This window comes from Arvicanthis niloticus, chromosome 4, assembly GCF_011762505.2.
Source record: "Arvicanthis niloticus isolate mArvNil1 chromosome 4, mArvNil1.pat.X, whole genome shotgun sequence".
Taxonomy (NCBI): Eukaryota; Metazoa; Chordata; class Mammalia; order Rodentia; family Muridae; genus Arvicanthis; species Arvicanthis niloticus.
The window spans coordinates 2,534,284-2,559,996 of NC_047661.1; the positions used below are offsets into that span (position 1 = coordinate 2,534,284).

Here is a 25,713-nt window from a genome sequence, read left to right on the forward strand (position 1 = left end):
TTTCTTACAGAACCCAGGACCACCAGTTCAGGGGTAACACCATCCACAATGGACTGGGCTCTCCCCCTCAACCACTCATAAGAAAAGGCCCAGGCTGGAGAGATGGCTCAGAGATTAAGAGCACTGACTGCTCTATCAAAGGTCCTGAGTTCGATTCCCAGCAACCACATAGTGGCTCACAACCATCTGTAATGGGATCCGATGCCTTCTTCTGGTGTGTCTGAAGACAGAAACAATGTACTTACATATATAAAATAAATAAATCTTTAAAAAACAAAAAAGAAAAAGAAAATTTCAAATTATAGAGTTGCTTATGGCCCGAGGTTTTGGAGGCATTTCCTCATTTCTTAGTATCAGATGACTTTGTGTCAGATTGCCTTAAAAAGTAGCCCGCCCAAGTGTTTCAGTTATGGTTTCCATTCCTGTGATAAAGCATTGTGACCAAAGCAATTCACAGATGAGTTTATATGGCTCCAGAAGGTTAGCGTTCACAGTGAGGAAACAAGGCAGCAAGTTGCTGTCATAGTGGCTGGAGCAGCATGCTGAGAGTTCATATCCTTTACTGCAATCACAAAGCATAGAGGGTGAACTAGAAGCAGGTGAAGCCCTAAGCTTCCAAAGCCCACTCTACATGATCTACTTCCTCCACCAAGATTGTATTTCCTAAACCTCCACAACAGTGGGTCTAAGTGGGGACCACATATTCATAACCCCGAGACCATGGGGACACTAATCATTTAAACAGCACATTTATAACACAGTGTGACATGATCACTTGGTAAAACAGTGTCAGTAGGCTCCACTGAAGGCCTATGACTTCTCCAGCCTCAAGTTCTTGACCAGGTTTACAGTGCCAGACATGAATTTCTTCCTGTGAAGTGGGCCTGTAATCTCATGAGAAAGCTGTTGGTCACCCACCAAGCATTTATGCCATTCCTGTATGAGCGGGCACATCTTGCTTGGCAGGTGGGTACTGCAGCATGCAGGGGCTACTCCTGGTTAATATCAGGGATGATGCTCCCCACCTCACCACAGCTGCCGGCCTGAGTAGCACCACCTGGTCTTCTGAAAACTAACCAGCAAGAGGAAACCTTCCAGCTCGATTTCTATCTAGCCTGACAGTAAACTATGAGGCAACTTCAGCAACAAGGTCTTACTATCCAGTTCTGTGGCAACCAAGAGCAATGGCAATAAGCTCTACTGTTCTGGGGTCCTCGGAGTTACTTTGAGCAACTCATAAAGAGGTATCCCATGCCTTGGATTGTCATTGAATAACCCCTGGCTTCCGGGAGCAGCAGCATTATCCATACTTGCAGGGTACCTCTATTCAAACTCCCATTTGTATTATTATTATTATTATTATTATTATTATTATTATTATTATTATTACTACTACTACTTTTTAATTAACTTACAAAGAAGTAGGTTTCCATAAAGTTTTGTTGGGCATCCTTAGCCTTTATTTATCCTCTCTCTCACCTTTCCCTCTCTTCCTTCTCCATTTAAATCATCCCACCTCCCAATACTCTCTCCCTTCTGTTTTCAGGTATTATGTGCTCTAGAATTCTCCCCCTGCTGAAAGCCTCTTCCATTTTCTGCACTCATGGATCCTCAAGCTTTCTGGCCTCTACAGACACTCCAAATTAAATATCTAAACCTGAGCTAGGACCCACATGTAAGGCAGAACAGGTGGCATTTGAGTTCCTGGGCTGTTTTTAATTCTTTTTTTTTTTTTTTTTTTTTGGATTTATTTATTTTATGTATAAGTACACTGTTGCTGTCTTCTGACACACCAGAAGAGGGCACTGGATCCCACTACAGATGGTTGTGAGCTACCATGTGGTTGCTGGGAATTGAACTCAGGACCTCTGAAAGAGCAGTCAATGCTCTTAACCACTGAGCCACCTCTTATGTTTTTAATTCTTTAAGCAAGAAAATGAAAACTATCAGGAAATCACACACACACACACACGTACAATCAACAATAATGATTTTGTTTTTTGTTTTTCAAGACAGAGTCTTTCTGAATAGCCCTGACTGTCCTGGAACTCACTCTATAGACTGTCCTTGAACTCTGTCTGTCTCTGCCTCCAGAGTTCTGGGATTAAAGATGAGTGCCACCGCTGCCTGGATAAATAATTTTTTTTAAAAGAAGTAAAAATAAAGTCTCTTTACTGTTCCACTTATGATAAAGTTTCTAGGCTTTTGGCCAAGTTTAAGGAAGCTTACAGTACTCTAGTTATTTAGACATCATTTCTTTCTCACCTCTAGGCGTGAGTCTTTGATAACAAACCTTTCTCTTCAATTTGAAAATCTACACAAAACCAACTAGGTTCATAGGCCAAAATTGAGAGTGATTATGAACTTTATACTTGACAAAAGACATAGGATCCCGTTGGTTGCCATAAGTTCTCCTTGGCCATCTACCCAGTTCTTGCTGGTGCTATTTCTAATTGCATTTATATCTTTATAGTAGACCGAGCTTTTCCAACATGGCTACACTGCTACATATCTGGAGAATGAGTGACCACTCTTGCTTCCAGTGTTTCTAAAAGCAGCCTTTGTGATTCATATTTCAAAGGTTTGCGGATTCTTTAAAGACCATGGCTTTTTAAGCCATGAATCACAACCCCATATGGAGTCACATCACTGAATGTAAGGGTCACAAAAAAATTTGTCACTTTCTGAATATGTTGTGAGCAAAAGTCAAAAGCACCCCATGCTCTGAATTGCAATTTTATATTTCATTGAAGTTTTGGTTTTGAACACACAGTAGCATGCTTTGCATTGCACAAATTGTCAAACCACTGAGCGTATTGTTGTACCTAACCCACCATCCAACAACACTGTCTTAAATAGCTCAGCTCAGTGCCCCGGCCCATGGGAGATCCAAGGGGGGTGGGGGGAGAATGATAGGACAAGAGACACAAAGAAACAGCACAAGTCTGAATGTCTGATCAAGTGCTTAAAGTTTATTGTTGGGGCTGCCATTATAAAGGCAAGCAGGCAGGAGGGTCACCTAACAGTCAGGGTCCAGGGTCATCACATAATTGCAGAGTTCTCTAAACCCACAAGAATTCCTAGCCCAAATTACTTATCTAAATATTTTCTCACAAGCAAGAGGGCCATTAAGACATTTCTCAGCTCAAGTTGCTTATCTGATTAATATTTTCTCCCTGGCAGGAGGGCAATAAAGTATTCCTTAACTCAGGGTTTACCTACCTGACATTTGCTCTCAGGCAGGAGGGAGCCTTGGCTCCAGGCACTCAGGTTTGACACTATTGTGTAATGAATTACTTTTTCCCCTCTACACATACAGTTTTCTGCTCTTATAGAAACATAATGGTCTAATTACAGAGAAGAAAGACTTGATATCCATTTATTGACATTCCTGAACAAGTTCATATTAAATTAGTGCGTCTCTGGGTTAGACTGTGGTAGAATGTTTAATTTAAGAAATTGAATTCCTGACTTGAGTTTCAGTTAAAAAAAAAAAATCCTCCAATATATTTTGACCTGAGATCAGAACAATTTCTCATCATTTCAGAAATGACCTTAAACATACTTCAGTCATTTTATAAGATGCATATGTGTGTGTGTGTGTGTGTGTGTGTGTGTAAATATATAGTAAAAAAGTGGCTGAAGTACAAAGTCAAATAGCTTTTTCAGCATTGATGCTTATGGAATCAAAGTGTCTAATTCTGAAAACATGTTCACGTTGTTCTCTGTCCTGGAGTGACAGGTATTTAAACAAGATTTAATTCCTCATGTAAAATCAATGAGCAATCAGTCTAACTAGTATGTTAATTTTCTGTCCTCTTTCATAAATGGTAAAACTGTATGATAATAAAGAATCATTTTAAAGTTAAATTCTGTATGATTTCAATGCTTATTTTATATATCTATATGTAAAAAAATTGGGAGGCAGAGATCACGAGTGGAGAAAGTTTACAAACCCTTGTCTTAGGTAACCTTAGATACCCCAAAAGCGAGAGTCCACTTCCTCATCTTCTTGGTCTCAGAGGTGTTTCAGTTGTGACTAAAGGTCCACATGAAGCCAACATCCCTGCCATATCCTCAGGATATAAATCAGGGAACTGCCATATCCTCAGGATACACCAGTCTCCTGCCCTATCCTCAAGATCTATCAGTCCTTGAGATTACTTTTCTATTGGTTAATATGGTAGGTTTTCAGAGTAGGTGCCTGAAGACCTGATGAGATCTGAATTATGATTATGAAATTTCTTCTACTTACAGTCATTTCCCTTTTAAAATGTAATTAAAATAAAATTATATCATTAGCACTCCTCAAACCTCTCATGTGTTCAAATTCATGGTCTCTTTGTTATTGTTACATTTGTATGAACAAGGATGTACTTAGGAGTCCCTTTAAGAGTTGCTTGTTTGTATATGTTCTCAGGATTGTATATGTTGATAGGGGCTCATGCCTTCATTTTAAATTAGTTTTGGGGGAATTTTGTACCTTCTTTTGGGTTAAAGCCCCCATGGTCAGCGTTTCAAATTCAAGGCAGACAGATACATCAGTTCACTGTTGAAGATTATTTGAAGATGAGAGGGGCCCTATCTGGGAGCACTTTTTGGCGTTGTATATAAGATTGTATATCCTCTTAAAGACCTGAGAAAGGGGAGGCGCTGAAACTTCTATTCCCCCTACCTCCAGACTCCCGTCCCCCACTGGAGTCTTAGACCAAAGGTGGTGTTTTATAGTTTTAGAACTGGTGATTCTCATGCTCTGTTTTCTGCAGTGTGCTCTCCTCTCCTGACTCTGCACCACTGCAGGCCCACAGTCCTTGGCTCCTGAGTGCCATCGATTTGGAACTACTCTCTGCTCTGGCAGTCACCCTTATAGCTCACCATGCCAGTCCCAGTGGCCCCTCTCACCTCTGCATGAATAATAAGAACCTGAATGGAGAAACAAAACCAACCAACCAACCAACCAACCCACCCAATCGACCAAAACCCCCACACCATTGGGCATCGCTCCTTTGCATCCTCACTGGCGAAAAGCAATTTCACTCCAACAAAGGTTACTCCTCCATTCTCCCGTTTTGGGTCCAGGGTCCTGCCATCTCCCTGCCACCTCCCAGCTGTGAGTCCGGCAACCTCCACCAGTCAGCTTCCAAACTGCTGATTCCACCACCTCCCAGTCATCTCCCTCGCCCTAGGTCCCTCCCCATCCCGGTTTCCTCCAGCGGGGAGTCCCGCTACCTCCCCGCCCCCTCCCACCCCGACGTCGCCCCGCCTTCTCCGCACCCGCCGCGCCCCGCCCCGCTGCCGCCGCCACCATTGGTCAGGCGGGAAGTCGTTCTCCCAGCTCTTTCTGCGGCCGCGGGAGTGCGGGGGAGACTTCATTATTACTGTGACGCTGAAGGCCCGGGAGGCCTGAGCTGCCTGAGGGCTACGGCCGCGGGGTCGGCGCTGCGGAACCGGGTGCGGGTGCGGGTGCGGGCGGGGCGACGATCTCAGGGCACCGAGCCCGCCGCACCCGCGGGGGAAGGGGGCTGGGCTGTCCGCAGCTCCCTGTCACGGAGGTGCCTCCCGCCTGTGCTCCCCCGTGGGCGGCGGGTGACCTCCCTGCGTGAAGAGCTTCGCAGCGCGGCGGCAGGGGAATTCGCGTTGCGGCTGGTCGCCAGCTCCTCCCACCCAGCTGGCGGGCGGGGCTCGGGGATCCGGTGTCTGGTGCAGACGCTGCTGCGGCCGAGCTGACTGCTGGACCTTGGAGCAGGTGTGTGAACCGAAGGGCTGAACCTGGGGAGTCTCGCTTCGGCTGCTGCCGGGCGTGTGTGGAGCTCCGGGGCCCCAGGGGAGGGATGCTTGAACTTTGCTCTTTCTGGCTGTTTTCTTGTAGAGTTCACACCTGCCCCATTAGGAAGTGCCTTAAATTTTACCTAAGGCGTCTAGGATTTTACTGGGATTTGTCTCATCGGGGTGCTTTGGGGGAGGACGATTCAAGTGATAGCTTCCATTTTTATGTGCCTTCTGGCTCTTTCCACAAATAGGAAGCTATTTCTAGAACCTTTCGTTTGATAATTTGATAAAGTGAACTGATTTTTAGCTTTAGATCGGAAAGACCGGAAAGCGAAGTAAAAAGGATTAGCATTTTAAAATCTACCCAGAGCAGTGTGGTACTTTCCGAGGCTAATTACAGTGCAGCTCTTTTTTTGTACTCCTTTCCTCCGATATAAATCAGAAAAACAAAATCGGTGGCTTACTTCAGTTTTGACCCCATCTGAGAAGTTAAACTGTAGGAATCAAATTGGGTGCAAAACTCCTTTGTCGTGAAAAATAGAAGCGTGGTTCGCTGCTTGCCAGTTGAACTTGTTCAGTAAATAGTGGGCATTCATTGTGTTAAAGAAAGAAGCAGGAGTCCAAAGATGTTCCACACTGTGCTGGAGAAGTCAGTAAGTATTGCATTTCATGTTGCGGGACAAACTTGAATCTCTTAAGATCTATATAACCACTTAAAAACGTCTGTGTAAGTAATGAAAGTAGCGCCCCTGCTGGAGACAAACATAGCTTTGCACCAGTTTCAGAAATAAAAGTGATAGTCTCCTAATTGAAAGGGATTCTCTTACGAAAAGATGTCCAAACTCATTCAGGACCACGGAGTACATAATGGCTCATACTAGCTTAGCTGCTCCGTGGGGGATCACATCTTAGTGCTCCCCTTCGCTTTATGTGGGTGACTGGAGGTGCCTGTCTGTGACTTCTTGTATTGCACTTAGAGGATATGGTAACAGGGAGAAACGAAAGTAGCAGTTGTGGTCAGGTAGCTAGCTGTGAAAGATACCTGGAGAAATGAACAGCACAATTGAATTTTTTCAATAATTTCTGTCCAATCTGTCTATATAAGAGATTTGAAAGTAGTGAAAATTTACTGCCCCTATTAAGTGACAAGAATTTTATAAAGTTGTCTCTATGGCTCTAGTCACATTAAAGATGATCAAGGTTCGATTGAGGTTATCTTAACCAAACCCCTGTCCTGATACACACTGAAGAACATTCTGTCTTGAGTGGCTAAACATATTCTTCCTTTCAGAAGTTTACTCATACCTTTCCTTCCTTTTTTTCTTTTGGAGATGGAGTTATGCTATATAGTGTAGACTGGCCTCTAAGTTACTATAGCCCAAGTGTACGTTGAACCCTCAGTAATCCTCCTGCTTCAGCCTTATAAGCCCTCGGATTACAGGTGTGCGCCATCACTCTAGGCTTATTATGTATTTTTAAGCACTTAGCAGAGTCCTGTTCCGAAGTTATTTCTTTAATGTGCATCTCTCCATGCTGAGGTGAAACAGTCCTGGCTTCTAGTCCAAATGCCTAGGAGTGAGTTAACTTAAGGCCTCCGAGCCTTAGTTCCCCTCCACCCCACCCCCACCCCGGTCTTGTAAAGGGTGATGCCCAGAGCTGATAAGAGGATTAAACAAAGTTAGTGTAAAGGCCCAGACTGATACAGCTGCTTGGTGAGGGTCAGTAACACATCATGCTTTCCCTTTACTTTGAGGTAGACCAGAGTAAAAGATGAGTCCAGAAAGTGGGGGACCTAATTTCTGGGCTCTGCTTCAACAGCTTCTCCTTCCTCTTTTTCTTTTGTTATCCCCCCCCCCCCCTTCATTCGAAAACTGGATTTTATATAGCCGAGGCCGGCCTTGAACCGGATATGTAGCTGGTGACCACCTTGAACTGATGCTCCTGCCTTCACCCTCTTAAGTCTTTCTCTGTAGCCACTTAGCCATACGTACTTAGTCCTGAAGCTCTCGGCTGCCATTTCTGATGGATTGGTAAACCTGTTTCAGTAAGATGGCCCCTTTGACAGTACTCCCCTCTTAAACATGTAAAACATTCAGAAATACTAACTTGCTGGTACTAAGGGTGTGTGTTTCTGTGTAGGTGAGCTGGTTTTATCATGACTCAAGGTTGTAGAGGACAGTCTGCTTAACTCTATTGAGATCTGCTGGCTCCCCCTCCCTCGGCTGCCTTAAGTTCTGGTTGTATAATCACCGATGGTTATTGCCTACAGCTTCCCTTTTTATATTTTCTTTTAAAAATGTTTTATTAACATATGTTAATTACACATAGTAATAGTTTTATCATCACATTTTTATACATTTATAATGTATTTTGATCATATGCAGCTTTGTCTTTAAACTCATATTTACAAAATTTAGAGAGTGTGTGGCTTTTGTGATTTGGTTGGCTTTTGTTTGAAACACAGTTCAATGTTGTGTTCAAGAGTATGGCTTGTAGTCTAGTAGAGGAAATTTGAATTCTGCCTTTTGACTTCAGAAGGTTCTATTTCAGCTCCTTATTTACATGTTCTTGGGCAAGTGATTTAATCTTGCTAATCTTGAGGTTTCTAAAGTGGTTTTGCCAACTGAAACTCCCACCAGCTGTGCATAAAAAGACTTCTGGCTGTTCTAGATCCTTGGCTTGACACAGGGTAAATTAAAGTTTTTAGATCTAGACCCAGGATAGGTTTGCAGTCATGGGAAGCATTGTTTTTTCTTGGTTCAGAAATAATTTTTGAGCCCTGCCTTACTTAGCGTTACTTTGCTGTGATGAAACACCATGACCAAAGAAAGCATGGAGGAAAGGGTTTGTTTGCCTTATGCTTCCACATCACAGTTTATCACCAAAGGAAGGCAGGACAGGAATCTGGATGCAGGAGCTGATGCAGAGGCCATGGAGGAGTAGTGCTTTCTGACTTGTTCAAGGCACCCAGGACCATCTGCCCAGGGTGGCACCACTGCAGTGGGCTGGGCCCTCTCATTAATCACTACATAAGAAAATACCCTACAAGCTTGCCTACAACTTGATCTAATGGAGGAATTTTCTTGAGGTTCACTCCTCTCAGCTGACTTTAGCTTCTGTCAAGCTTCATAAAACTATCAGCACAAGCCTCTTCTATGTACTAGACCCCAGTCTGGTCTCTAAAGATGGAGAAAGGAACAGGAGTCTCAGGCTTGGAGCTACCATGGAGAGCCAGAATTCCATTTTCTCAGCTGTAGCACATTGATGTGCTTACTACCTCATAACCCCCGCTCCCCTGTGGGGGGTGTGTGTGTGTGTGATATGCTAGGGCCTTGCTGAGCATGAGGCTTCACACCTATGACTTACCTGTACTAACCTGTACTACATAGCAATACTCAAAAGCAGAACAGTGGGGGTCTAGATGGCAGTGGAGCTCATGGTATAGCCTTGAGTTCAGTCCCCAGTAATGCAAACAACAACAGCAAAACCCCATGTTTTGTCAGCTGTGATGGCTCATGTCTTTGATGTTAATACTTGGGAGGTTGAGGCAGGAGAATTAACGTGAGCTTTAGGCCTATCTGGCCCGTATACTAGGGGCCAGGCCAGCTTGGGCTTAATGAGTTAGAGTCTTAGTGAGTTAGGCAGTTTGGCTGTATGCCCAAGAATAAAATTCCTGTACTGTGCATATTTATATCTCTGTCTTCACCAGCAAGTGCAGACTGTTTTCCATAGTCATTTCTGCTTGGGGTTTGGAGTGACCCTGTCTCAAAAAGTAAAAGGAAAGAAAAATGGCAGGCATGTCATCACAGACCTGTAATTCCAGCACATGAGAGATAGAGGTAGGAGAACCAGAAGTGTCAAGGTCATTCTTAGATATATAAGAAATATATATATATATATAGAGGCTGGCCTGGGCTGCATGAGACACAATCTCAATAAATAAATAACCAAGTAAATCGGAGAAGTAGGCAGAGTCATTTCCTGTTTCCTGGCATATATGGTTGTGGGTGGTTACTGTGCTGTACCTAATCCCTGCTTCACTTCTGCCCACTTCCAGGGGCTTCTGGTAGTTTCCAGATAAAAATTCAATGTGTCTTTTTTGTAAAAGTATAGCAGTATATATACATGTGTTCCTGTGCACATATGTACACATATATAACACATATGTACACATATATAATTACAGTAAATGGAAAATAAAAAGCCTGCTCTCCTAAGCTGGCGATCCTGATCCACTGTGTTAAAGGAGAGCTACATTGTCAAAGGCATTTTCACTCTCAGGTCAGCCGAAGCACAGGAGGTCCATTTTAAGTGGAGACATACATTGTTATTTTTGTTAGGAATAGAGACTTAATTAGCCATATCCAGGCTGGAAAACATAAGTGTACGCAGATTAAACCTGGGGAGTGTGGTCTTCTCAGATCACGACTACGTGCATCTGGCTCTCCGCACCCTTGCATTCTGCTGAGAACAGGAGCCATCAAAGATGAACGAAGCTTGGTTCCTTGGTAGAGGCTGCCAGTCTGTGTGGGCATAGGCTATGGAGGGAGGCTGTAAGAAGTGGAACACTGCCTTACCGGTGCTTTTTCTAGATTGTGAAATACTTGCATCATAAAGTGGTGCTGGTGATGTATGTTTAGAGATGTGAGGACAGAAGCAGAACATCATCCTGCTATTGTAGCTCCTCCCGGGTGCTCCTTCTAGGTTGTCTGCTCTTCCCCTGATGCCTCCATAAGCTCTACCTTGTGTTTTGTGTTTATGAACGTGTTTGCTTCATGCCTTTACTACAACAATGTATTTGTTTTACAGCATTTAAGCTTTGTAACGTTCTGAACTTTCTGAGACTCAGTTACACTGTGTCTTGGTTAGGGTTTTACTGCTGTGAACAGATACCGTGACAACATTTAATTGGGGCTGGCTTACAGGTTCAGAGAATTATCATCAAGGCTGGAACATGGCAGTGTCCAGGCAGGCCTGGTGCAGGAGGACCTGAGAGTTCTATATCTTCATCTGGAGGCTGCTAGCAGAATACTGACTTCCAGGCAGCTAGGTTGAGAGTATTATAACCCACACCCACAGTGACACACCTGCTCCAACAAGGTTATACCTTCTAATTGTGCCTGGGTGAAGCATATATAAACCATCACATACTGTTAGTTTATTTTTAATTGCTGTATAGGATTCTGTTTTTATGCATCTGTAGTTTGTTTCCTTTGAGACAAGTCTCATGAAGACCAGCCTGGCCTTGAACCCCTCATCCTGCCTCTATTAGATTCTGAGATTACTTTTAGCCATCTCACAAAACATTCTTGTTTCTTCCCTGAGCATCCTTTTAGGGGATGGCTTGTAGGTATGTACCACCACACTTGGCTTTTTTTTCTTTCTATTTCTAATAATAATGAAATTCTTATATATATGAATTATATATATATATATATATATATATATATATGTATATATATGTACATATATATACATATATATTCACATTTTTTCTAAATAGAATTATATGTTTATATAAATATACCAAAATATATATTTATTTATACTTATTATCTTATATAAAATATTTATGTATACATATTTATATATGATATATATCAGGATGTCTAGATTAATGAATTTCTTCATTGTATGGTAAGGTAGCCAGTAGCCAGTCTGCTCACTTTTATTAAAATTAAAATCAAATAGTATTGAAATTTCAGTTCTTCAGTTGTATTAGCTACATTTCAAATGCACAGCCACTATAGTGGACAGTGCCAGCATACAGTATTTCTGCACTGACGCGTGTTCCAAGTTTCCAGGTTTTACTCTCTGTCTCTCTGCAGTTGCAGGAGCACCATAGATTCTTAATGAGTTAGACAGTCTGGCTGTAGGCTCAGAAAGGAAATGACTGTGCTATGCAGCATTCACATCCCCCTATCTTCACCAGAAAAATGCTAGCTTGTTTTCCAGAGTTGCTAATGGCAGTTCACACTCATTAGCTGTAAGAGCTCTGGTGTTGTGGTGTTACCAGGCTGTCAGATTCTTGCCAGGCTGGCTGGGTGTCTTTTGAAGGTAGCTCCCAGCTCCCATGGAGAGCCTCTCATTCAGTTAGTGTCACAAAGCCTAATGCCAGATAGCGAAGGCGGTAAGAAGGTAGTTGGGGGGAGCAGGTAGAATGAATCTTGTTATTGGCATTTGAGTTTTGTCTCTAAATTTGCCTCCATTTGGGGTGTACTTGCAACGTGCTGAATCCTTGTCCATGGCCTTCACACCTGCACACACATCACCATTCACGTATCTGTTGCTCAGCATGTTTGAGAGGATGCACATCGTCATGTCACGTGAGCTAATGAGTCCTGCCTCTACGTTACTAGGTGTCCGTGATTTTCAGAGGAGTAGGAATCCGTTGTTAGGTTGCTGTGATGTTAAAGACAGTTTAGGAAATGGAGGTTGCCTTTCAGTATTCAGCTCACTCACTAGGACTGGAACAGACAAATCTATCTCCCCTTTCCCTCCAGATTTTAAAGAAAACTCAGAAAGCTCTGTAGCAACCTCAGATGCCCTAACAAAAATGATGGCTGTGTGGGAAGCACAGCTCTGCTGCGGTGCAGGCTTGGCAGGACATAGCTTAATGCTAGTCCTGGCCAGGGAGATGAGGAGTGACACCTCAGCCTCTTCTGGAACCGTCTTGTCTGCAGAGGCTTTAATGTGGAGCGCCAGCCCTCATAGGAATCGCAGTGACAGTTGGTGGTCACTCACATTATGCTAGGACAGTGCTGAGCTCTTTGTACACATTTTGTCCTGGAACTTAGTTATTCTTCTCCATTGGAGAGAAAGGAATCAGGCCTGGGAGTCTCTGCACTTCCTTCTCCAGGCTTCTCAGCTAGTTCTCAGCTAGCTCAGAACTTGAGCTGAGTTGACCCATTTGGCCATTCCTAGTATCAATCTTTTACCAAGACTAAATGAAAAAAAAGAATGAGCCATGTGTGACACCCAGGGAATGTTGTCATTTGAAAGCCATCTCTGCTTTTGGTTTGTGGTTGAAGGAAAGAGAGACAGGAAATGGAAGCTGAGACTGAGAAGGTGTAGGAGATGGGTGATGTTCTACAGTCTTCTGTCACAGACTCCATAATTGGGTATTTTGTAGGGAAGCAAAAGAATTACCTTTTTTAATAGCCAGGGACAGGCATAAATGTAGAAACATGGATGAGCAAAGTGGAGAGATCAAAATGCTGAGCTAGAGGTTAAGTTCATGGACACTGGCAGCAACTAGCTTTAGAGCACGTCTGTAAGTGGAAGCTGAATTATTGGTGTGTGTGTGTGGGGGGGGTCCTCCTTCTTTTGAGAGGGTCTCACTGTTATTCAGTGTGGCCTCAAACCCATGTTTCTCCTGTTCTAGCCATCAAAGTACTGGGATCTCCAGGAAGTGCCATCATGCCCAGTTAGCAGTATTCTCTTTAACACACTGAACAAGCTGGGTGAGTTCAGTGCCCCCTGCTGCCATTTTGAGACAATTGCTTTCAATTAGGAAAGCAGCTCTCCTACAGAGATGCCTCTGCTTTATGTTACTGCTTAATTCTCCTGGCAAACAGATTTTATGTGGCTACTTGAGGATTCCTTTAATTCAAGTGGGGTGAAGTTTTGAAGGGTTTTTGTTTGTTTGTTCTTTTATTATTTTTCTTCCTAAAATGTTTCTACTTGTCAATCAGAGGTCACTCCTAAGGCTGCTCACCCAGGATTATACTCACCCAGAGCCCTGAGAGTTCAGGTGTGTCTCAAGCTCAAACTCCTCCAAAGTTGACTGACTCAGGATACCAGCATAGTAATGAAGAGAGATGCTACGCAGCTTGGGATGCCTGGATCCCATTGTCAATATGTTTCACCATTGTTGTAGACTTGGCCCTGGGGGTTGGGGGATTAGGCTGCTTGTTCACCATGGAACCCAAGCAAGACAAATGGCTGGGTGAACTTAGTAACTGCTATGATGGAGTCCTATATACACCATTAAGAAGTAATTCTTTAGTATATCCAATATACTGACTATTGATCAGGGTATTCATTCTTTGTGGATAATTCTGGGGACTTGTGGGAATGTTGAACATTCAGCAGTCCCTTGTAGGTTCCTTACTGGAGAGGTCAAGTGTAGAGTCTGAATTCAAATCGCTTGCTGTGCCACGATGTGAGTGTAGTCCTACGATAGTTTCTCTTAGCACTCTGTCTTGACTTTTCCCTTCATATGCATATATGTACATAGATACATACATACATACATACATAGTCACTTTTTTGGTCTTTCTGTATGTGTAAAATCTTATAGAAGATTAAACAGACCAATACTTTTGGGGTTGACTCAAAATAAGCTCAAATTAAGGCTTACTTCTAGATGTTAATGATGTAATTATTAATATTATCAGTTAGGAGTTTACTACAAGTAAAACAAACCCAATTCCAACAAAAGTAGGTGCCTGGCACAGTGTTCTTTTAAGGAGCATGATTTATGTGATTATATAGACATAGTCATAGTTGATTCTCATTATTTCCAATAATTACATTTTATAAAGCTACTATGAACACCACATTAGTGAACTATGGAAACCTTACATCCAGGTAGATGAAAGAGAGGGCACTATGTTTTTGTCACCACCAATGTTGCTTTATGTGTGCCTGTTTAGTGTACATTACAACTAATGACACATCTCTTTATCCACAATTGAGGAGGTTACCTCTTTTTTGGTCTGGTTAATGAAATGTTGGTATTTTAACTGTGAGCCTCTAGCTGTCTAGATACACAGCTGCTCCCCACAGTCTCCATCATTGTCATGGACTCTAGACTTTATGTAAAGATAGAAGAATTTTCCGTTTCTTTTTTTTTTTTTTTTTTTTCCTGTTACTGATTTTTAACACTTTAATTTACTCATGGAGAAAATTCACCTAAGACACACATGCTCTTCTAACAGAAGCCTTCTTGCACCCAGTGTAACTACACGGCATTCAGCTCTAAGCCTAAAGGCTCTTCTGAACAGCAGACTCTCCAGCATGTCAAGGCTAACATTTGAGCAGGCTCTCAGCTCTGAACCTCCTGATTGGACTGCAGACACTCTTAACTGCTGAGTCATCTCTCATCCCCAGACACATTTTCTTCTGTTGGCTAATCCTATAGTTGCTCATCTCTGAATTATGACTTGTCTGTGATCAGAGGGCAGATGTATTTTAAATTTTACAATTTTATGCCTTTGTTGAAAGCTTAAAAATTTAAAGAATAAATTAGAATTACTGCAGTACAGTTGTGTTTTGTATACTGACTACAGTGTAATCATTTCTAAAGTATTTTTGTGTTGTGGTATTTATTGTAGGTAACATGTTACTTGGGTATCAGGGTCGGCCTGTGGATCCGTGTGGACACTGGTGCCGGTGGAGCGTGGCTCTGCAGCCTCCAGCTGTGTGACTGTGGCGTTTTTTGAATGCTGCTTTAAATGAAAGTGGTTGTTAAGATAATGGCCGGATGTAATAATAAACCATGTGGTATTGCAGTGGCTGATAGTGTAATATCTTGGTGCTAATACAGTTGTTGGTAGAAGAGAAAAGACAAAACCACAAAATATTAAATTGAAAGACTTGAGTGTGGATCAGCAATTGAGTGACCCCTGGGGAAGCTCCATTGTAAACAAATGTTGTATCCTTATCTTCTCTCTGCCTGTTTTGTACTTCTAGGTTTTTTTTTTTCCCCTAATCTTAGCAGTTTATCAAAGAATAATACTTAAGCTTAATGCTTTTTTAGTCTAGCATCTAGACAAGATATTAAACTCTTGGGAAGAAGCAGTACTTTCTGGTCATGAAAAAGAATTGAGTTCAGTTTTATATTTTTGTACCTTTATGGAAAGCTTCGAAAAAATTTAAAGAATAAATTAGAATTACTGTAGTGCAGCTGTGAAGATATTTTACATAAATCAAGGACTTAGTACTGTGTCTGTTGTCAAGGGTTGAAGCAGTAGACTTAATTGGATTATAATCTGTTTGTAGCCTTTACTTTCACGTTAAGAGGAAGGAGTTACAGATCTTAAAGCCTGCATTTGCACAAAAAAGGCTGTCTGCTTTGTGCCCTTACTTCTTCCCTTGGGCTGGTTGATGACGCTGTCATGCTGTGTCTAGCCCTGTTGTGAGACTATCAGGCCTAGAATCCCAGTGATTAAGTAAGACGTCTGAAATGTATGCACTACAGAAAGTTGAAATGTAATCTGAGTGTTCCTAGATTTCCGGTGAAGGGGAAATCTAATATGATGGAGTTAAGTTTGAAGAGTAGAAAGAAGAAACTGTCAGTTCAGGTAGAGAAGTGGCCATGTCAGAGGAAGCAGGCCCAGATGGGTGTAGAGATTGTTTCTGTTGAGGGCCCCACTTCCAGGTAGAAGCATGACTGGGCTCACTGAGGGATGTAAAGAAGATTTACTTAAAACTGCCCTTTTAGTGCTACTGAAAACAAAACAGCATCTTTCTAACTTAAAGAACTACTGTTGACAATATTATTTTAAGATGCAAAGCATGATGATTATTAGGCAAGGGCCATTTTTAATTAACCCAAAAGTAACGGATTTCGCTTTGAGGTCTCATTCACCTGTCACGTCTTCTGCTCACATGGGAGGGTCGTTTTAACTGGTTGCATTTGTTACTTGATTTCTTCTGATGCTTTTAATAATTTTTTTTCTAATCTTCCTTTTTTTTCTTTAAAAAAAAACAAACAAACTATTTTCTAGGCTATATGAGACCCTGAAGAATAAGAACAATGCTATGTTGGGGGTATTGGTCTCTGGGCCAACCAGGCATCAGCTCCAACCTGCAAGGAATTGTGGCTGAGCCTCAGGTATGCCGCTTTGTATCGGACAGAAGCATCAAAGAAGTGGCATGCGGAGGAAACCACTCGGTGTTCCTGCTGGAGGATGGGGAGGTTTATACCTGTGGAGTAAACACCAAGGGACAGCTTGGCCATGAGAGGGAAGGTAACAAGCCAGGTAAGTGCTTTGATCATCAGGCACTGCTAAGACAAATGTAGGAGCTCATTTCTTACCAATCCCCTTTTCTTCAGGGAAGCTCTGGCTTCTTTAAGTAGTGCAGTATTCCCCATTGAACTGTGTCTAATTTAAGCTATGTAATGGGAAAATAGCCTTTCTTCTTTTAATCTTATTATACAACATGCAGAGCAGGATTGAGAGGTGATTTTTCCCTAGTAATTGAAAGCTAAGACACGAGAGTTTTAAACAAGAAGTCCTCACGTGATCAGTATCAATTTCCTCCCCGATTCCCTCTGTATTCTTTTATTTCTGCAACGTGCTTCTGTAAAGCGTTTGATGCTGAGAGCTGTGCGGGACTTCGTGAGCAGACATGAAGGATGTTGTGACGAGGAGACCTGTAATTCTTGTGGCAAGTTCACCACATGGACGTTTGGGTGCAGGCTTGTGACAGATACGCTGGGGTGGAATGGAGAGGTGAGGTGGGCAGAGCAAAAAGGATGAGTAGACATTTGACCCCAGAATGTGTGTGTGTGTGTGTGTGTGTGTGTGTGTGTGTTTATGACCTAGTGACCTAGTACTGACTGCACCCCAGGGTATGGGTGGCAGGTGTGTGTGTGTGTGTGTGTGTGTGTGTGTGAGAGAGAGAGAGAGAGAGAGAGAGAGAGAGAGAGAGAGAGAGAGAGAGACCTAGTACTGACTGCACCCCAGGGTGTGGGTGGCAGGTGTGTGTGTGTGTGTGTGGCCGAGTACTGAGTGTACCCTGGGGTGTGGGTGGACAGGTGCACTAGTGCTGTGCTGAGACTTGGTAATAGCCAGGGAAGGAAAGGTTAAGCGGAAAGACAAGAACTCCTCAGGGTTCTTACATCCGTACTTTTCCTTGATTTCTGACAGCCAGTGTGCCTTTTAATTCCTGAGAGTCTACATATTCTTCTCCTCACTTTATCGTTATAGAACCTAAGTTTGACCCTCAGTGGGGTTTCAGTGTACACTTTTGACCTAGAGGGTGGTGCTAAGGCGAGCCTCCTTGACTGTGCTCGCAGTTCGCACGCTTGGGAGCCAGTTTCTTTGCTCCTCGTTGCTCCTTCACTTAGTCCAGATCAAGTGTAGATATGGAAACGTGATGAAAGAACGGTCGCCAGGGCTGGAGAGACGGTGTGGTGGCTGATAATCGCTACTTTTTCTAGTCCCCTGGTCTGTTGGCTCAGAACATCCTGTAACTCCAGCTCTAGAGGATCCAGTGCGCTTTTCTGGTCCCAGTGTTCACTAGGCATGTGGCATATACTCACACAGACAAACATGAATGCACACAATTTTCTTTTAAAAGAAAAGGCCAGGGGTGGTGTCCTGTTAACAGCAGCATCTGTGGGACTGCAGGGTCAGGAGCACCCATCTGTGTTCCTTAAGGTGAGTTGTGTCATGGGACCTGATTCATACTGTTTCCTCCTTGTTTACCTTACCTTGTGCCATGTGCCTAGGCCCCTGTGCTGCCCTGCCCAAATGTCAGTCCTAATTTGCAATTGAGACTTTGTGTTGAACATTTGAAAACAATAGACTTTAGGATTGGTTTTAGGCAGAATTTATGTGGGGTTTAATGGCGAATGCTTCTGGTCTTAGCACTTGAGAGGTAGGGGCAAGAGGCCCCAAAATTCAGGGCAGCACTCATCTATAAAGCAATTGCAGATCAGCCTAGGCAATGTGAAACTGTGCCCTCTTCCCTAAATTATGAAGGGTATGAGTGTTCTTATAAGGCTTCCTCCTGTTCATTGTCTGCCACCGAGTTCCCACTTGGACAGTGCCCACTGTGTGCTCATGTGGCTGTCATCACAACTTTCCCAACACGTTGCCCTGATTCTTGGGATTTTGGGAATGGGTTTGTAGACTCACCTATCCACCAATGTCCTCAAATACAATGCATCAAAAATGCAAAGTACTCAGGGCTTGTTTTGTGCAGTAAAATACTATCAGTGAACAGTGTCAATAATTAATAAATGAGTAAGTCACATTATCTGTTTTGCCATTAGTAGAATATAGCAGGAAATTTCTGCTTTTTACTGATGGATGTCTCAGTGGAAAGCATTAAAACCTAGCATCTTTCTCTGTCTTCTCTTACAACTCACTGAGTCACATTAACACCGTTTCTTCAGGTGAGAAGCACTGTCTATTGATGGATGCCTACAGGGTGTGTGGCAGCTCACAGCCTGCCTTTCATAGGGAATGTTGATGTTCAGACAGTAATTGCTGGCTTGGAGTCACCTCACTCAAGTAATTTTTTTTTAATGTGTGTGTGCATCTGCGCACGTGCGTGCGTGTGTGCGTGCGTGCGTGCGTGCGTGTGTGTGTGTGTGTGTGTGTGTGTGCACGCGCATGCGCGAATGTGCATTCAGGCACTTATAGCACATACCTGGAAGTACAACTTTGTGAAGGATTTCAAGACAGGCAACATAGTACAGGTACTTCTCGATCCTGTGTGACCTTTGCATCCATTCTGGAGGTAGTCTCTGCAGTTGTTTAATGTAGTATCTCCCTGTCTCCATCAGGATGAGTCATGCTCCTTGCAGCTCTCTCTAGCAGATGGGAAACTCTGACTTTCTCTGTAATTACAAGGCTAAGTGTCTGAGCTGAGAGTCTGAGAACTGGTCTAGTCTTTTTACTACTAGGGAGTAAATGTAATCCTAGGTAGGACTCTTTCGTAGCTTTAGATCCATTTTCTTTTAAGGGATGAAACTTCTTGTTCTGGTATTGTAGATTTTTGGAAGGGGGCAGGGTGGGGAGTGTTTGTTTTTGACACATATTCTCATGTAGCCCAGGCTAGATTTGAACTTTATGTGAAACCAAACATGAACTTAAACACCTGTTCTGTCTCTGCCTTCCAAGGGCTAGATTACAGCTTTGAACAACGCTCATCATCTTTCACGGCCCTGAGTCCGGCAGGTAGCTTCACTCAGAGGTATGGGTACTCACATCTCACTCCATGTCTTTGCCTTAGAGCCTACTTACTAGAGTGGCAGCAGATAGGAAAAGGAACAAACTTGGTGGCACAATAATGGCAGCCGTCATTCAAAGGCACTGTAATGGGTAGGAGTGCAGTGTCACCTGTCTCTAGAGAGCCTCTGGACACAGTTCCGTGACTTAGTGGGAACCCTTGGGCCTCTGGAAGTAAGTGGACAATGCAAAGCAACACTTTGTTTGCTTGTACCCAGGGTTAAGGCCAGCACCTGCCTCAGCCAGGGCTGAGTGATTGCAGAAAACCAGAGAGCAGCACCAAAAAGGCCTTTGGAGTCAGCAAGGGGAGCTGGTCCTACCTGGGATGTAACTTTGTGGTAAGCCAGACTCCTGGGTAAATTAAAAGAGAGTCCAGAAATTTCTATTCCACTTTAAGCTAGTAGGTTAATTATAAACTTCACAGCAATTGTTGAATAGTGCCTCTGAATGGAGAGGTGTGTAGGTGGGCTCCCTCTAATGCTTTAACTTTTTCATGGGGTTCTAAATCTGGCTACCACTGGATTTATTTTTAATGAGTGGAAGAAAAAGACTGAGCTATCATGCTCCCTGTGCTTGTTGGGAATCCTTACCTGGAGAGCTACTAGGCAGAGAAAGGCAGCAGGGGACTATGGGTAGAAATCAGTAGACAGAACACATAGAACAGGGTTGCAGTCTGCTGTACTGTGGGAAAGAAAGGAAGGGAAACAGGGCAGACAGGCTCTACTGGAGGGACCTTGCTTCCCTGGCATCAGAACGGTCCTTCAGGTGGAACTGGGGAGGAGACTGCGTGAAAGCTCTTTGCTAGGGGGGTGTTCTTGTGTGCGTCAGGTTGAGATTTCACCTCACATCATACAGATCAGTTGTCTTTGGAATATGAAGGTGCCTTGGAAGTGAGTATGTGACGATGTACCACAAGGCTTTAAGGACGTGAAGAGAAGAGTTGGAGTTGTTCTGTGGGCTCTAAGGTCTGAGATGAGAAAATAGTTAATGCACCCTTCTCTGGCTTCAGGGAATATGAGGCAGGACTGTTGTCTGTGTCTGCAGTCATTACACTCATGTCACCTAGAGCACTGTGGATGCCGATGACAAGTGCATGGAGGACTCACTGCTTTGCCTTATGTCTTGAAAATCCAATGACCCAAGGAACTGTGAGTCAGACCTGTGGAGGAGAGTTGGGCGGTCTCACTACAGAGGTTTTTGGTTTGGCAGTGTGCCTTTGGTCTGTCTAGCTAGCTGTCAGGTTACTTGCTTTGTCTAACTGATATGACACGTGGACTTGCCTTTTTGATACAGATATCATTTTTTTTTTTCTTCATCTTGAGAATATGTGTTGCTGTAGATGCCCTTGAGGCTCCGTGGTTTCCTCAGACTGCCATTTCCAACTTCTCAGATTATGCATCTCCATCCCTGTGTGTGATAAGGAGGGATGATTTCTTTTTAAAGAATTATTACTAGTTATGTGTATGTGTGTATATATCTGTGTCGGTGTATGTGTACGAGTGCAGTTGCCCATTGAGACTAGAAGAAGACATTAGATCCCCTAGAGCTGGGGTTATAGTTGGTAGTTGTTGCTGCCCAGCAGGGTGTTGGGAACCTAAGTCAGCTCTGCGGCAAGAGGAGCACATGCTGTCAGCCTTTGAGCCGACATTCAAACTGCAAGAAGGGGATGTTTCAAGAATAGGCTGAATATTAAAACTCCTGGCTATGGCTGTCTGTATAGCTGTCTAAAGAGAGGATGATTATTTTTTAGGGGTGTGCTTGTGTGTGTATGTGTGTGTGTGACATTTGTTTGCAAATAGCCTAAGGGCAGTGAGGCCTGGGACAACCAGAAACTTTTTTCCTAACAACTTATAAAACTTCATCCAAACCCAGTGTCCAGCTTTCCTAGACTCTGGCTCTTCTGCAGTCTCCCTTTTTCTCTTTTTTCCATCTTACATTCTCATATCAGCCTACCTTCCCTCCTCCATCGAGGATGGAGGATTAGAGGATGGTAGGATTATTACTAATTCCTTTATGTTCTTGTCTGTTCATAATTTCATAAGACAATATTTTTATAGGCAACTTAATTTGTCACTGAAAAATAAGTAAACATGGATGGACATCCTTTTAGTGAGCTCAGTAGAAACTGTTGTCTGTCCATTTATTGCCCCTCTGTTGCTTCCACCGTGTTGTCAGCATCTCACCCCTACTTCCTTTGCACACACTGGTTTCCAGTGTTGAGATTTTGATGTAAGCTAATCCTTGTGTTATTAGGGATGTCTGAACTTATATAAATACCTGCTAGCCTTTCTTCCTGTTTTGAATAGGCAGGAACTGTGGTAGGTGCAGTACATTTAATTGAATTTCGCTCTGTGAGACTTCCAGTTCTGCAAAGACATCCCTAGAAACCTTTTGTAGAGAACCCAAAGGGTGACAGTTTATATCGAGTCTCTATGCCCTGTTTGATTCATAGCTCGTGCTCTTTCTTTGCACGAGATTCGTGCTCTTTCTTGTAGATGATTTAAGTCAGTTCATACACTCGCTCTGTGTTTTATCTAAGGACCTCCATAGTGCCGTCAGTGAATGGAGTAGCTCTGCTGTGTGAGGAATGAGGTTTATAAAGAATATCTAAAAGCCTCAATTCCCAAAACTGGTGCCGCTGCTGTTCCTGCTGGAAGTGACCCTCTCAGCTCAGGTATCTGGTGACTCTTGGCATCTGAAGGATGTGACAATTCTTGGTGAAAAGCTTGCTGGCTGAGCTTAAAGGAGACGGGAGCGATCCTTTCCTGAGTCCATGTTATTGAAGTGTGTAACATCAGTGTAAAAGGAGGAAGTCACCACAGGAAACATCTAGGTTTAACACTGTACTTGTTAGGCTTCCCTTGCTTGCCCATTTGAGTGGCAGGGAACTTGGGAAGCTGCACTTCTGATGGGGATGACAGCAGTCGTCAATCCAGTTCTCCATGCTCAGTGGTGTATAGACCACCGTCTGATGGGATTGATCAAAAGTTACTACTTTCTGCCTGTGACACTTATTCTAATTTCTTTAAAGACAGTTGAGTATTCTTGAAAAGCTCTCCTTGTTAACTAGCATCCATCTTTATGTGAGAAGTATTGGTGTTTTGTAATTGGCATTATTTTAGAAAATTATTAGCATTATTTGAGAAAATTAACCCAGTGGCTTGCATTGAAAACAAGAAGCCTTGGTTACTTGTTGTTGTAAGAGTGTTTATACCTGTTATAAGCTGTCATCATCTATGCTGTGATTAGCTTTTCAAAGCACATTAATCCTCATGCTGCCTCTAAAGTAGGTCGGTCAGTATCATTGTCTGAAGTATATGTAAAGGACAAGAGAGTTGAGTTTGGGCTGACCATTGGGATGTAATAATTCTAGGATGTTTATCCACAGATTTATTTTTATTTTATGTGTATGAGTCACCTGTTTGCCTGTGTGCTTATATGTCTGGTGTCTAAGGTCATAAGAGTGCATCCAATCCCCTGAAGCTGGAGTTACGGGTGGTTACGAGCTACTGTGTGGTCGCTGGGAAGGAACCCAGGTCATCTGCAAAACCAGCCAGCGTTCTTAACCAGTGGCCCATCTCTCCAGCCCCCATGCAAACGTCTCAGGTTGAATCGGTCTTCCTGATAGGAATTTATTCTTAAGTTATGCTTCTTGTTTATATTTATATATATTTTATATTTTCTTGTTTATATTTACTTTCAAAGAGGATGTACACTTGGCCACAAGGAAGTTTGCATTTTTTAACCTGCTAGCTAAAATACTAAATACAAAACAAGGCATCTGCTAAAAGGTATCGAGAGATAGTTCTTGTTTTATTGATAAGATCTTTAGACAACTATTGTTAGCTACGTGCTTTTTAAACAAAGTCCATGCGCATGTCTGCGTGCACATGTGTGTTTAACTTTTCCTGGTTTCCCTTGTATTTATCTGTGTGCACAAGGACTTTTTACCCTCTACAATAAATGAGATAAAGAAATAAGTAAATCAAAATTGCCATTACTGCAACATAAAAATTCAGAATTAAGAGGTATCTTTACTCACTGAAGTTATGGAACATTGCCAGTGTGTTGACCAAAAGACACTGCTCAGAGCTGCTAAGAGGACATGTGTCCCATAGCTATGATGCTTGTTAAAGATCAGCACTTGGAGTAGCCTGTGTTAGACCTGTGTCACCATGGGGCAGGTTACTTTGGTATGTTGAGGGCATTATCGTGTAGTGCATGGTAAACTGCTTTAGATAATGTTTACAGCTATAAATTCCATTCCCACCTGGTCTATAAGCTTCCAAAGAGTAGGGCTGGACTAAAGTTTGTTGTATTCCAACAATATCTAAATGAATGAAACTGATAGTCTAGTTACTCAGGAAATACCTTCTCAGTGACTTTCCCTCCCCCCCAGCAGCTATCAGCTGTTACAAGCTCCTCAGTCCGGGTCGGGATCCTTTCCCTGCTCCATGCTGAACTTTCTAACTCATGTGATCTTGTGTAACCACAACTGCTCTGAGTTCATGGGTTGGATATTCATGTCATGTCTAACCATCTCTAGCTCATAAATTCCATCTGTCCTCTCTTCTGGGATGCACCCTCAGCTTATAGGTAAGAGTGTAGAGCACACTTCATAGAGATGTCTCCTCTACAGCTGAGCACCCACGCTCTTTGAGCAGTTAGTATTGTCTGGACTAACCACTACCAGCCACAGTGAGAAGCTTCTCTGAGCCAGATCAGAGAACCCAAATCTATGACATACATATCAGTATTTAGAAGGAAGTCTGACAACAGGAAAGCAAAACAGCATCTATAGATTCTGGCCTAGGGCCCATGGCTTCCCTAACCCTGTGTATTTTGACCATGTCTATAGTGCCAGACAGAAATTCCCTTTTGTGGAACAGGCCTCGGATCTGATCTAGAGTGTGGTTGTTTGGACACTCATGCCGCTGTTACACCAATGGGCACATTTTGCCTGGTACGTTGGTATTGTCGGATGAAGGCCTCAGTGTTGGCTAAGACCACTTTGCTTCCCCGGCAGCCTGCATGGCATTCATTTCCTCTATCCTGCTGCACCCTTCTGCAGTTAACCTCTCTCTCTGCTCCCCCACCCCCACCCTCATATCCTCCCAATCCCATTCACTGTCTACTGTCACCATGGTTTGGCTCTATCTCTGTGAAATCAACTTGCATAGCTTCCATATTTAAGTGAGAACCTGCAATGTTGATCGTTTTGTGTCTGATTTGTTCCTCTAACATAACGCCTTCTGAGATCATCCATATTGCCCCACACCACAGAATTCCAGCCATTTTACAGCTGAATAATATTATGTATAAATGATAAATTTACATTATCTACTCACCTCCTGTTGATGCTTAGTTTGACCCATACCTTGGCTGTTGTAAACATCTTCATCCCATTTTCTGTCTTGCTAGACTTCTGTGTAGCACTTTTATTCTGTTCTATGTGGCTTGAATTTTTTTCTTACTCTTTTTAGAAGGTTTTTGTTTGTTTGTTTGTCTTTGACTAAGTTTAATTTGAGTTGTGATGTACTTATATCTCTCTTAGGTATTGGCAGGGTTTCAGCTATTTTTCATTAAATACATACCCTGTGGCTTTCTGCGTTTCTTTTTCTTCCCAGGCTATTGCAGTGATTTGTTCCTTTAAGGCTGTACTCTAGGCTTTACTTCTACCTTGTTTTTCCTCCTTTGAGAGATCATCGAGCTATCCCTGAACTCTCAGTCCTTCTGCAGCTCCCTCTTTAGTACTGGGAGGGTAGGCAGGTGCACCATGCTTACCTGTGGCATTGACATTTATTTATTCCTTTCCTTCCTCACTAAGTGAGTCTATTCTTTGACTTAATTACATTCTTTTCCTTGATCTCCTCGGGCACTGTGGCTCTCAATTACATTACTTATTTGCTGGATTATTGGTTTGTTATGATGTGTTTTGAGTGCGTACATGTCAACTGTGTATGGGTACACTGTG

General features: G+C 42.9%; 1 protein-coding gene across 6 annotated transcripts in view; it reads left to right on the forward strand.

Annotated features, from left to right (window-relative positions):
* Positions 1–5,294: 5,294 nt before the first annotated feature.
* Positions 5,295–25,713, forward strand: part of Herc3 (HECT and RLD domain containing E3 ubiquitin protein ligase 3) — a 92,809-nt gene continuing 72,390 nt past the window's right edge. For 4 of the 6 annotated variants that reach the window (XM_034499563.2, XM_076932157.1, XM_034499562.2 and 1 more), the window contains exons 1-2: positions 5,600–5,746; positions 16,503–16,757. In XM_034499563.2, the coding sequence (XP_034355454.1) occupies positions 16,532–16,757 (226 nt within the window). In that variant the 5' untranslated portion in view covers positions 5,600–5,746; positions 16,503–16,531. Of the gene's footprint in view, positions 5,747–16,502; positions 16,758–17,086; positions 17,232–25,713 lie in introns of those variants that run through there. The other 2 variants (XM_034499561.2, XM_076932156.1) reach the window with 2 other exon arrangements.